The 13,407-nt window shown below is 43.9% G+C and overlaps 1 protein-coding gene and 1 pseudogene across 2 annotated transcripts in view; one reads left to right on the top strand and one right to left on the bottom strand.

The window, feature by feature from the left end:
• LOC135394975 (inverted formin-2-like) overlaps positions 1-7,299 on the top strand; it is a 31,641-nt pseudogene extending 24,342 nt beyond the window's left edge.
• LOC135394976 (sorting nexin-25-like) overlaps positions 6,316-13,407 on the bottom strand; it is a 115,819-nt gene continuing 108,727 nt past the window's right edge. For both annotated transcript variants that reach the window (XM_064626111.1, XM_064626112.1), the window contains exons 12-21: positions 12,797-12,981; positions 12,608-12,739; positions 12,405-12,539; positions 11,113-11,229; positions 10,890-11,026; positions 9,290-9,358; positions 8,497-8,637; positions 7,890-8,086; positions 7,548-7,645; positions 6,316-7,464 (exon numbers count right to left, since the gene is read on the bottom strand). In XM_064626111.1, the coding sequence (XP_064482181.1) occupies positions 7,411-7,464; positions 7,548-7,645; positions 7,890-8,086; positions 8,497-8,637; positions 9,290-9,358; positions 10,890-11,026; positions 11,113-11,229; positions 12,405-12,539; positions 12,608-12,739; positions 12,797-12,981 (1,265 nt within the window). In that variant the 3' untranslated portion in view covers positions 6,316-7,410. The remainder of the gene's footprint in view (positions 7,465-7,547; positions 7,646-7,889; positions 8,087-8,496; positions 8,638-9,289; positions 9,359-10,889; positions 11,027-11,112; positions 11,230-12,404; positions 12,540-12,607; positions 12,740-12,796; positions 12,982-13,407) is intronic.

Below are 13,407 nucleotides of genomic sequence, written 5' to 3'. Positions count from 1 at the left end.
ATGAACGTATATTGAACACCATGGACCGATTGGGTGTAATATTTTCGTGGCCAAAATATTAAGGTGGCAGCGACAGATTCGTTCTGCCTACTACTACTATTCGTTCTACTTTTGAACAATATATATATATATATACAATTTTTTTTTTTAGATTTTGTGATCGCGTAATCAAAGTTCGTTGCTGCTATCCAACATCATTCTGACGAGCACAGCCGCGTATTACTGCACTGTCAATGTAGCTCAAACCAATCAGTGAGATAGTGTGTGTGTGTGAAGCAAGACATATTCGGTACAGATCCCTAATATGCGCTTCTGAGACAACCCCTCGTCAGAAACAATTTCTCTTGCATTGCAGGTGTACAGCAGTCCGCAATGTTTAACGTTCCTCATGGTCTTGCAAAATCTCAACCGGCTCAACCCAGATGACATTTCGAGGTAAGATACCTTCTTCGAATTCAAACAACTCAGGGGGGAAAGAGACGTGTTTGTCGTCCCTAATTGTGGTCTGCCTCGGCCATTTCTCGTTGTTTACATAAGATACCTTGTTATATACAGTTGTGGGACTCGAGATTTCACGCCTGTGAACTAGGTGAACTATGAAGCACGCTTACAACGATGATCGCTGTATCCGAGCTTGATCAAGTGAAATGTACACGTCGTAAAACAACAGATACCCTGTGGCTTTCTGTAATCTTCAATGCTTTCAGGGAATGATTTTCCCGGCATGGAATAATTCTGCATATCATGCTGCCGTACCGTTATCGATGTGTCGGGTGGACAGTTTCTTCTAAAGACTGCTCTCACATGGAGACAAAACAAATGCAATCAATAGCAATGTAGCAAATCAGCAGAAAGGGGAAACGCGGCTTCAAAGCTCTTTTCGTTTCCGTAAAACAGTTTCCGTTTTTTCTTTTGTTTCGAATCCTCAGGAAATCGTCTTGTGTACTGTGTACTTCCTTTATCCCGTCTTCTGCAAGGTGGCGTCGCTGATAGATAGTACGAAAGGAAGTTCAGATAGTAGTTGTCTGACATCAATTTTGGAATCCCTTCGTTCGCGTATATCGAACTAATCTCACGTTTATCGCAGCGATCTCGCATGGGAGCTTTTGGAACGCGTCTCGGAGAAGTTGGCCTCTTCCCCCGTAGTTCCTTTCTACAACGCTGTAGGAGAGACGCTCGACTGCAACTTCCGCTCGAGGACAGAGAGGTCCGTCGCGACGCAGACGTCGTCGGAGAGCGAGCCTGATTCCATGGACGGCAGAAGGAGGCTTATCTCCCTCGCAAGCGACGTCGGTGGGGATGAGGTCTTTGTGGACAGACCGCAGCGAGGAGGCAAGCTCAACATCTTCAAGTTCATCAGCCATGTAAGACGAAAGGGGTGTCAATCTGCGTATCATACACATGGAGACTACCACCATCACGTGATCCCTAATGCTGTTCACAATCATCGCGGCAAATAATTTAAAATGAGTCGCGCATAAAGACTGCTCCATCACCGCTGTCAGGTACCTGTGGAAATGTAGCAATAAGGAGACTTGGGATGTGGACAGTTTTTGACGGAATGGTTGCAGAAGGAGTATCCGACTAGCAGATGAGAACGTGATTTGTAAACACAATGCAACACAACGGCCTACGCAGTAGAAAACAACCAAGAGTGTCTAAATTGTTACGAATTTTTGCGACATTTAGGGTCCATTCACATTAAAAGGGCGGTCGCATGATCGGAAACCCATTTATGAAACCGGTACCACTATGTTTGGCATCGGCCGACAATCTACCCGCTTTTTCTTTTTTTTTATTCGTGGGAAAAGTACTCGGATATGGAATTCCGTGACAGAAGCAGCAGCTCCGGCGACGTGACGTCACTCCCTAAGCGGAGGAGTGAGAGGCGGGACGGCGCTCAGAGGAGAGAAAGGTGCCGTCCAGACGCCCCCGCGGCATTCCTTTTCTCAAGGTCGCGTCCGCGCCGGTTCTTAGGGAGTGACGTTTTCTCGATTAACCAGGTTGGGAATACTCTCAACGTCCGGCGTCTTCTCTTGTCATGTACTCCGTGGAATAACAGTTAAACTATGCCACTATTTCGCATGGGATTTCCGATACCCTGGTCAGTGGTCCAGGAGGAATAAAATGACACTGTAGTTTCTAAATGGACTGGAACGGATGCCACCGTCCCTTTAAAGGGACCAACATTTCCCAATCACATCGCAGCCGAGCGACTCTTCGGCGAACCATTCTTGTCGCATGGTACCCGTTCACAAGACCAGTCTTGGAACTGGCCTGGCCTGGGCTGTTGAGGTTGAGGGCTGCATGTGTTGCACTCGGAGAGAGGTGTTTCGCACGGATTGGGTGCATATAAAATGCCATCTTGCGAGTGCAATGATAATGTTCCGTGGCACCTTCAAGATCACAGATGCCATGTGTACAGGCAATTGTGAAAGAGGTCCATTAAATTCTCTGCTTATTCCAACATCAAGGGTGTACTTTTGCCCACAAGCTCATCTCAGGTAGAATCCCTAATCTCGCATTTTCCCGTTAAAGGTTTCAAGCCTCACGAGATCTCGCTCCTTTCGTGCAAACAAGATGCAACAAGCCCCGGAATGCAAAAGCGTCAAACCGGCCTCTCCAGTCATCCTGCGGCGCCGCACCCTAGAAACCAGCTCACCTACAACAGCCCCCAAATGCACACACAAGTCACCACATGCCACACGTGTCACAAAGCAGTCGCAGGCAAATGAAACCAGACCTCAGCTTCCACAGTCTTCACCGCAATCCACTCAGCTGACACGATCCGCCACACTGAAAGCGCAGACTTCACCTTCAAGCAGGCGGAAACGGCCACCAGAACCTACACAGAAGGAAAGTACCATTCCTGCTCCCCGTCCCTCTGGGGTCCAGCCAGCGGGACCCCCCGGACCACTCAACGGACCAGTGGTTGGCCCTGCAGCGCCCCCTGCTCCCCCACCACCACCACCACCACCCCCACCGCCTCCCCCAGCATGTAACTCTCCCCCACCTCCCCCGCCACCTCCTCCCATGCTTGGTGGTGCGAAAACTCCTCCACCGCCTCCATTAAGTCCTCTGGGTGATGGCCTCCCCGTAGACAGGCTGTCAAAGCAAGGGAAGCTTCCTGGACCTTTCCACACCTTGCCAAAGCCTCAACACAAGATGAAGACCCTGAACTGGACCAAAGTACCAGACATGTTGGTCTGTGGTTAGTTATCTTTTTTGACTCTGCGGAGCTTCGTGCATTTGCCATTGGGTGATAAAATATGTGGTACTGCACACCACAGGCGGGAGAAATATCTGGAGCGACGTCACCCGTGAAGCGGAAAAGGAAGATGTAGAAAACTCACTCAATTTCAAACAAGTTGAAGAACTCTTCTGTCAAAAGGCAGCAGCACCAGCTGAACAGAAGGCAGCCAATGAGAAGGCAAAGAAAGAACCAGCATTTGTAAGTGCCCACAAAAAGTACTCTTTCATAACTCGCACATGACAAAAGAGAGTCATGTGGTAGAAGAGAATGCTGTTCCCAAAAACTGAGACAATAATCTGTAGAGCCACACTAGACCATCAGTAAAAAAAAAAAAAAAATATTCCTTTTCAGATATCCCTGCTGGATGGCAAGAGGAGCTTGAATGTGTGCATCTTCCTGAAGCAGTTCAAGCAGAGCCCCGAAGCCATAGTGGACCTCATTCGTAAGTGTAAGTCAAAGGACATTGGTGCAGAGCGACTTAGAATGCTACAGAAGATCCTTCCAGAGCCTGATGAGGTACGACAGCAGCAAAATGTGAAACAGAGAGACTAACTCTGATCAATGCTTCTAGCTGGCCATGCTACAGGCATACTCTGGAGACCGCAGCAAGCTGGGACCCGCGGAACAGTTGTTTCTTTTGCTGGGCGAGCTGAAGTTATACGCATTGTACGTGGATGGTCTCCTGCAGATGGAAGAGTTCCAGCCGAGCGTCGAAGCAATCAAACCACAACTGGACAACTATACGACCGTTTGTCAAGAGATACTGACCAACAAGAGTCTCAAGGAGTTCCTCAAGCTCATCCTAATCACGGGAAACTTCATAAATTCTGTATGTGGCATTGCTCATTAATAGACCCTGAAGTTTTCGGGTTTTATATTTTTCCAAATTCGGGGGGGTAGAAGTCGGGTCAATAAATTGATGTAAAAAATTCATGCAAATTCGGGCAGAAAAATTACGATCAAACTGAGTTTGGGGAGAAATCGGGCATTATTGTAGCATAAACGTTCACTGTACCATTTATCCAGAGTGCCAGAAGTAAGGGGCAGTCGCATATTTTGTGAGAAACTAGTATGTCGATGCCTTGAGGTGCCTAGCCTAGGTGCAGTTTTGCAGGTAGAAATCGGGTTTAACCCTAGATAGGTGAACCTCAATTCGGGGTGCAAATTCGGGGAAAAATCGGGTTTAACCCTAAAACATCAGGGTCTACTCATTAATCAGGTGCCCGACTGGCAATGAGAGGCTAACGTTCTGGTCATTGCAGGGAAGTTACGCAGGAAACGCCTTCGGATTCCGGTTGAACACCCTTCCTAAACTGCTCGAGACCCGATCGAATAAACCTCGAATGACGCTCTTGCACTACTTGGTGGAGACAGCAGAGAAGACAAACTCAAACATGCTAACCTTCACCAAAGACCTCAAGCATTTAGCACAGTGCTCTAGGTGTGTAACAGCAGATTTTAATTATAGTAATGGGGATAAGAATATGGTGTCTGCAGCTTTGGCATTAGGTAATTTGCTTTGAATACAGGCTCTCTCTTGATGGCATTCGCACTGACATGAAACAGTTAACAGCTGGTATCACAAAGCTGGAACGTCATCTCAAGGCGGCCAGCAACGAGTTCAAGGAACAGTTTGGAACTTTTGTAGAGGTGAGTACGGCCATTTCCGTTGAACACTCCCCATGCTCACTATTCTTTACCGGTTCTGTAGCACGCAAAGTCACAACTCAACGACCTCAACAGTCGCCTCTTGACAATCAGTGAGCTGTCCGACCGTATGGCAGATCACTTCTGTGAAGAGAAGAGCCGTTTTTTCGGTCGAAGAATGTCTGCACATCTTCAACAACTTTTGTGAGAAGGTCAAGCTCGCCCAGAAGGTGAGGGACGACAGTTAGTGGGTGGCGTTTTCCGACATCGCCTGTTATTATGTTCTAGTGCAGGGATTACCCCAGCACCCCTCAAAGAGCCAGAAAAGCAGCAAATATGGGTGTCACCCACCCCCTCCCCCTGAGACGAAAAATCCTGGGAACATCCCTGTTCTAGTGTTACGTAAATGCCACTAGGGGTTCAGCAGGAAATGTGGTGTGGAAGCTACTATAACCTCTCTGCAACACATTTCCAAGGCATGAACATAACAGAAAACATAGCCATGTTTGTCAGAATGCACATGTAGCAGAGCAAGCGTTTGGGCTGGTTGGTTCATACTGAATTAAAAACAATTAAAAAACCCTAGTGCTGGGTAGGACAAGGACAGAGGATAAAAGAGGTCAGTGCCGGTCCTTGTCCTACCCAGCACTGGGGTTTTTTAATTGTTTTTAATTTGTCAGGATGCCTAAACATTTTTATAACAGATGCAGCCTTGGGCACCACCATACAGCCTAGTGGTGTAACACTTGGGATACGTATATACAAACCTGTCTTTCTGCGAGACGGGATACATTGAATAAAAAAAAATCTGAAGTACGTGTGTGGGCATTATACCATGTGCAAAAATGCGGAACATTTTTATAAATGAAACAATGCCTCGCAGGAAAACGAGGAGCGTCGCTTGCAAGAGGAACGTGCGGAGCGGCTTCGTACCTCTCGACCCATATCAAATATTAAAAACGGTAAGCAACGAAATTCGATCATTGGTTGCCTACACTAACCCCCGCAACTAAGATGTTTCAATCAACAAGCAGCAAGTGTCCTCGGAAACATTTATGACATTAGAGGGGTTCTACTCTGAGTTAAAATTCTAACCGTCAAGCACTTGTTTCTCAGCGGACACCAAAGCGCAGCCGTCTTTCCAGCTTCTGATGCAGCTGCTGCAGAAAAATGTATGACATTGACTGGTGCTACATTTTGGTGGTGGTAGTCTGCACCCCATGACTAAGATGCACAAGCATGCTGTGCTCTTTAGATGCATGAAGGCATGCTATTCACTGACACTGTGCAGTTTGGACCTTGATGTAACATAAGAGCGTGGTAGTAGCACTAAAGTTTTCTGCTTGGTCAGTCAGGGTTAGCTGCAACTGCTGACCAGCAGTGCTGTTCTACCAGTAAAGTAGTAACAGCAATACTATAGTGTAACAATTTATTTAATGCGTTATTAAGTTCAATGCAACAAAATGATGTCCAGCGACCAGTGCTGGATACTGATGATCAGTTGTGCTGTGTTAATGTCCAGGCAGGCAGTAATAAAACCATAAAAACCATAATGCATGACTATATGAGAATACTACTACTAACTAGTAATAACAAACACCTATTGTATTCAGCATTAAAAAATTAAGATTAAGTGCAAAGCCTCAACCCTGAATATTTTTGCATAACGGCAAATAACTTTGTAGGTGTATTCAATGAATATATGTTCCTCTACTACCTTGCTACATGAAGGTTCAGATACACAAGGTAGAATCTGAATATGTTCTGCACCCTATTGCCTGATGTGCATGATTTTTCAGCACTTGCTGCTTGCTTTCAGGGTACAGCGGTGCACTGGTTCTTATTCTTTGCTAACGTCTGCCAAACAAAGAGCCCGCAATTTTACTCTGAAGTGTCTGTTTGATTGGTGGACTTACCCCCAGCACTGTGTTTTGCATGTGGAACTCTGAGCTGGCTTCTCTAACTATACATTACGGCACACAGTAGAATAGTAGGTAGTGTAACAGAGTGCAATGCAATGCAGCGTGCAATGTAAAATATTCGCTGCAAGTGTTTCTTTCAAGGTGTGCACTTGCATAATATTTTACATTAGTGTATTTTATGACAGTAACGTAAATTGCAAGTTTCAGCTAACACTTCGCTTCCTTGTAGGACGCAAGAAAGGGCCAGAAAAGCCTCCAGCAGAAGAAGAATGCCTCGTAGACAGACTGCTGGCTGAAATTCGCCAAGGCAGTTTTAAGCTCCGCCGGACAACTGCCATTGGCAGCACATGACAAACTTTTTTTAACACTGCATGACAACCTTATGTACACTTCAATGTAAATACCCATTTGTACATACTTGCATTATATGACAAATTTCTTTTCAGTGCGCACAATAAAATCTCAGGTTATGTTTTAGACAGAGAAACATACTTGTATTATGTATATATTTACACGTATATTACATCACACACATGACTAGACGAGACAATGTTCTTACCTATAGTACCAATAGGACATGGTTTAAGCTCAACATGGTGTGAGCTCTGGGGCAAATTCATACAGGAATGCTTCAAAAATATCCTGAAGAAATGAATGACATTGGTTCATCATACTGTCAAGTAACACGAAATGATGTAATAGCGAAGAACAGAGCGAATACTCACGTAAAACAATTGCTTGTTGAGCCTGACATCTTGCAGAATGTCAAATGCTTTGGCCACACCTTTTCGTGCATTCTGTTGACCGACGAGATTCAAGACTTCTGAAAAATGTAATAAGGCACATGATGACAGAAGTCAAGAGCGACAGCTAAATATGGAATATGTTTTGCGATTGCATGACAAAAGGGACCATGTGTAGAGGAGTATACACATTTTCGTATACTGTACAAGTCGATAATCTCATGGGCATCTTAATTCCATGGGCAGGATGCAAAGCATTACCAAAGGTACGGTTTCTGGGGGTGTTTGAACCCCCCTTCTGGCTACACCAGTGCTGTAACTGACCTGGAATGTTGTTTAGCAGCAGCATCTTAGCCTCGTGCTTCCTGGCAGTATCTTCCTCCAGACATTTCTCTGTGTCTGCCTGTCCTGATGCTTGTCCTGGTGTCTGTCCATCCGGCCACATAGAGTCTCGGAATGTGTCCAGGTAGTAGATGAGCATGGGCTCGGAGACTATCCAGGCAACCCACTCTCTGAGCTGCCTGTCATTTCATAATAGGCACATTGGAGGGGATACTACCCGTATGGGGTAGGGAGGTCACACCAATGAGCACATTGGAGACACCCAAAACCAAAGGACCCTGGTTTAAGCCCTTCTCAGAAAAGATACTTTTTCAATGTTCTTTCAATATTATGGAGCATAGACTGAGAGTGAGCGCACCGGAGAAATGGTGTCAAGTGGAGGGGGCGCCACAGAACCCCTGACAACTGTTGTTCAAATTCATTTCACACTAATGCTATCTTGCAAGATCCAAGGGGGTGAAGTGACCACATTTCTTATACACATGCCAGTAGCACTTACAACTGTATGAGTAGGGAAGATTGAGAAAAATACCATACGTTCCAGCATACTAAGCACAAGTAAAAAAAAGAACCTGAAGCAATGCCTTACTTGTTTATAGTTTTTCCATAAGAGGTTTGCACAAATGCGATAAGTGTCCTGCGGAGCCAATTGAAGACGCCCTGCAACTCAAATACTTCGCCGGCCATGGCGTAAAGAGGGACAGCAATGTCATCCTTCCGGTCTTCTTTCCTGGACAAATCCATTACATAAGACTGTGCCCGCCTTGCCCTAAGTGTACATAGGGCCCCGTGTTTATGGGTTTTGTGTTTTTTGGAAATCGGGTGGAAGAGCAGTGCTTCTCGCGTTTTACACGAACATGACTACTACATTTATTAAATCACCCATCCCATTGGCCATCTCAGAATGGAACACATTACCATCTTCCATAGTCACAATTAAAGATGCAGCACTTTTTAAGGCTTCTTTGTCTGATTTCTTTATCTAATTAACGCTTATATTATATTATTAAATGTTAATATTATATTATATTATATTATTATATTATATATTATATATAGAATTAAATTAAATAAATTATATCTTTGTGTTATCTATGTAAGATTGTTCTATTGTTGTTGTTCAATTTTGGATACATCAGTTGTACCCCCCTTATGTAATGCCCCTTCGGGCTCTTAAGGTAAATAAATAAATAAATGAGATGCAGAACATAGTGTCCTCTAGTGCCGGTATTGGTGGCTTAATTTGCACTTTGCCAAGTTCGTTTTCGTGGCTTTTCGGGTTTTACCCTAGGTGATGATGCAAATCAGGGGGGTAAAAATGGGTTTTACCCTAAAACACCCTTAAGTATACGGGATTCTAGTGGCATTGGTTTTTCACTTACAGGTCTCGGTCGTTTAAGAACAGGACGCTGTCGTCGTCACTACTGTCTGTCAGCAGGGGAACAGAAAAGCTGCAATAGGAAAAGTTAATAAGCATAGAAGTCATGTCTATATTAAATGGTTCACCTGGTTAATATCTTGTTTGTGTGACTAATGAACAAGGTCATTATACGGGCATTTTTTTTGTGTGTGTGTCCTTTACGGAACTTTAATTAAAAAAAAAGCTACGAGAGCAGCATAGATGTTGTATTTGCAGTTGAATTATATGGCCATATCCTCTCGAAGAGAGCATGTCACTACAACAAAACTAATTAACTAAAATTCATTAATTAACTCTTAATAATAAGGGAATTTCAGGCAAAAGCGAGATAGCAGAATGGGAGACAATCCTCGTTGACTGTCTCCCATTCTGCTACCTCGCTTTTGCTCGAAATTCCTCAATTTTTCCTTATTTCATTTTTATTAATTAATTAAAGAGTTACTTAATGAATTTTAGATAATTCGTAGAGCTGTACGAATATTCGAAATTTCAAGTAGGAAACGAATATCTGATGCTATTCGCAACCTATTTTCAGTATTCAAAATTTTCGAATATTTTTCGAATAGTACTGAAGCGAGGTACCGTTATCGCCATTCTGCAAGTGGGCTTCGCCTCATTACATCCAAGAGTTAGGTGAAGCCCACTTCACGTTACTGCCATTGTTCTTTTGGAGTGCGGCTCCACTCTGCAAGTCGGCTTCAGCTCATTACTCTCGAGCGTTAGGTGAAGCTCGCTTTACACTGTTGACAATATTCTGTCACTGAAGTGGACAAAGTTTGTGAGCTCAGGGTCATCACTATACTCCGGGCATTGCAGGTTCCAGTAATGTACTCCCAACTTTGAGAGTGTATGTTCAGTAACAGATGGAAATATGTGCAGTTTCTAAAAAAAAATACGGGAAATTCACAATGTCAAAACACAGAAATGAGGAGATGCACACAAAGCAGGCTGCATGCAACATGTTGGCTATCTATGCTGCTCTCATAGCTTTTCGAAAAAAATGTGTAAAGGACAAAAAAAAAGAAACGCCCTCTTATATTATATCGGACAGTATGTGTCATGTCATACGCGTCTGATGTAGCTCCTTCCCTGGTGGAAATAGTCTGGAATCCCAAGTGGTTTATGAAACCTTTTCCACATTAAACCATTTACGCACAAAGTGGTTCAAAGTGGTTTCAAGTGGTTTCAAGTGGAAAAGGTTCCATAAACCACTTGTGATTGCAGACCTTTTCCGCCTGGGTTTGTTTCACGCTGTGTGCTGGACATTACATGCGCCTTGGCTCGGCACAAAACACAGTGTCCACAAAACATATTTGGGTCCACAGACACACAACAGACCTCTTTCCTCATAGCCTAGTGGTTTTTCAGTCAATTACTTTAGTCACGTCTCATGGTGCATACTACTACGCTCACTCTCCACACCTTACATAGTAGCAATTCCAAAAGAAGCCTATTGGGGAAAATTCTCGGAATTGCCACATTTTTGCGAGTTATTTTCTGTTCGCATCTACGACAGTTCTAACTTTGGTTAGACAAACAATGTTGTCAGAAGCCCAACTTACTTTTTAAACCGCTGGAAAAGTGAGATGGAAGATGCCTTTTTTACGACAGGCACATCGTGAATGAGGGCGTCTGGACCTTGGTTGAAGAAGGTGTACAGTGCTTCGCTTTGCCTAAGAGCATCTTCCTCCATTACATACTGCGAGAAAGATACCGGTGGGTAGCCAAGATACCGAGAGGTAATATGGTGCAGCCCGTCTGGTTTGCTACAAATAGAATTCTTACAGAAAGGAATTGTTGAAGCACAGGTTCTGTCTTATCCAAGAACACCTGGTCGTAGCTACGAAACCTCGGTTTTGTTGATGGAGGAAGAACTATCTTTTTCTTCAGGTTTGGTGCTACCTGTCGCACAAAGTGAGCTAAAATATGTGACTCGACATAAATGCAGCAAAAACACTGTATTTGCTCACGTACATATATTTCGAATACATATATGGTAAATTCGTAATATGCCGATTACAATGAATGGTTGTTCTATTTTACAGTGACTGTATTTTGTGGTTATGTGCTATACTTTAAAGTGATTTTTCTAGACATTTCTTTCTTTCTTTTTTGCTGTCACTGTTGCCAATGTCGCTGATGAACGTCTTTGGTGGACCCATCACTAGCCTCTGCTAAGGGACCACTCAGTTTTTGTGACTTTTTACCTTGAAGAAAAGACAAAATAAAATAAAATAAAATAAAATAAAATAAAATAAAATAAAATAAAATAAAATAAAAACATAGCTAACACGCCTTTCTACCCGAAAAGTAGCCACCAGGGAGAGGGTACGCCACCAGGGAGAGGGTAATTATGTGAGGAAAAACTGAACCTCAGCAGTCAAGGGAAATTCAACATATATGGGTCAAGCATTAAAATGCAAGCAAGCTGGTGTATCGATGTGGACAATTATTTCCTTGATCCTGAGGAGGTGGTAGGGACATTTTGAGTGTAGGGTAGGGTATTTGTTTTGTGTCTCTGTCAATACAACCTCCTCTAGCCCAAGAAAAATAACAACAACATAAACGGATCAATAGGCATTAGCTCGCTGTATGAGGGGAAGAAATTCGAGTTTTTGTTAAGTTTTTCACAATAGCGCCAGGAGATATCATGTACAACACCACTTCCAATAGAATCATCGAATGCCCTCTGGCGTTGCACAAAACACAGACTTTTTGGTATCACTCCTGCGCGATACGGGTTTAGGTGTGCTGTCAAAGTTTGGATGCATCAACTACGCTGGGAAAAAAAAAACTGGTACCAACATTTGGGCACTCTAGCGAGTGGGTACAGCAAGTAAAATAGGCGTTAAGCTACACTTACGGGTAGTAAAATAGGCGTTAGTATATATAGGTAGAATAGGATAGGTATATATAGGTAGTAAAATATGGTAGTAAAATAGGCGTTAGTATATATAGGTAGTATAGGATAGGTATACATAGGTTAGTATATATAGGTAGTATAGGATAGGTATATATAGGTTAGTATATATAGGTGGTAAAATATGGTAGTAAAATAGGCGTTAAGCTACACTTACAGGAAGCAACTTCTGTTGCAAGTGGTGGAAATCTGCCAGGGTTTTCGTCACTACCCAACCGGTCTGATGAGCACCGCTCGACTCGACCATGATGGCAAAATATGGCAAAGGCTTCAGGTTCGCGTCTTTGACAATCTGTAGATAAGAGGGAGTAGATAAGTCGCAAACTTCCCCCGTATCGAGTTTCACGTTCTGTTGTTCACCTGGGAACTATGAACCGTCGCCTTCCACTTCCCAATGTTTTCCGCCCACATCTGCGCTCTTTCGATGTGGCGTTCCAGCTGGTTCTTAGTCGCTCGCATTTCGCTCATCTCCTTCTCCAGCACCTGCACCATCTAGAAATCAAACGCGTCGAGGTAATGTTACACGAAGGCTGCACATCCCTGGCCAACCTTGGGGTCGGAATTGAGGGTGGCATGTAGAGCGTGAAGAGCCTTCTTTTTCTCGTCCAGCTTCGCTTCCAGCTGTCTCAGTTGAGACTTTGCTTGAATACAGCTCTCAGTGACTGTCTTATAGGGCTGATCTGGAGCAATGACGGTGTCTTCAGTGCGCTCGGAGAGGGGGTCGCGTTCGTCATCTGTTAAGGCAACGTTTTGTGGATCAAGTTTATGCAATATGTTGAGAAGATTGCCCTCGATCAATTTTTAAAAGATGACAGACAATGCATTGCGGCAGTGTGTGCAAAAAAAGAGCCCGAGTCAAGGGCTCATTTCCGCCAATTTATTTCAGCAATTGTCGTTGCGTTACAGGTGCCATACTGAGTAAAATGACCGAAATGACCACGAGGAACCCATTTCTGCAAAGAAAACGTTAGGTTGACTCGGGAAATCTCTGAGTTCCATTCAAGAAATTAAATTTTCATCACTCGAAATGAAATAAAGATGGTGCAGCTTGGGACAAAAGTTTACGGAACACGGCACTGGCGTATTTCTTCATCGAAGCGGCCCACTAATAGCTATCAGGAAGAGATCGAATAAGAAACGGGTGACCGTATATCCTGTCC

This window comes from Ornithodoros turicata, chromosome 5 (genome assembly GCF_037126465.1).
Source record: "Ornithodoros turicata isolate Travis chromosome 5, ASM3712646v1, whole genome shotgun sequence".
In the NCBI taxonomy this organism is placed as follows: domain Eukaryota; kingdom Metazoa; phylum Arthropoda; class Arachnida; order Ixodida; family Argasidae; genus Ornithodoros; species Ornithodoros turicata.
The sequence above is the reverse complement of the archived record's forward strand: the minus strand, read 5'-3'. Positions and strand labels throughout refer to the sequence as shown.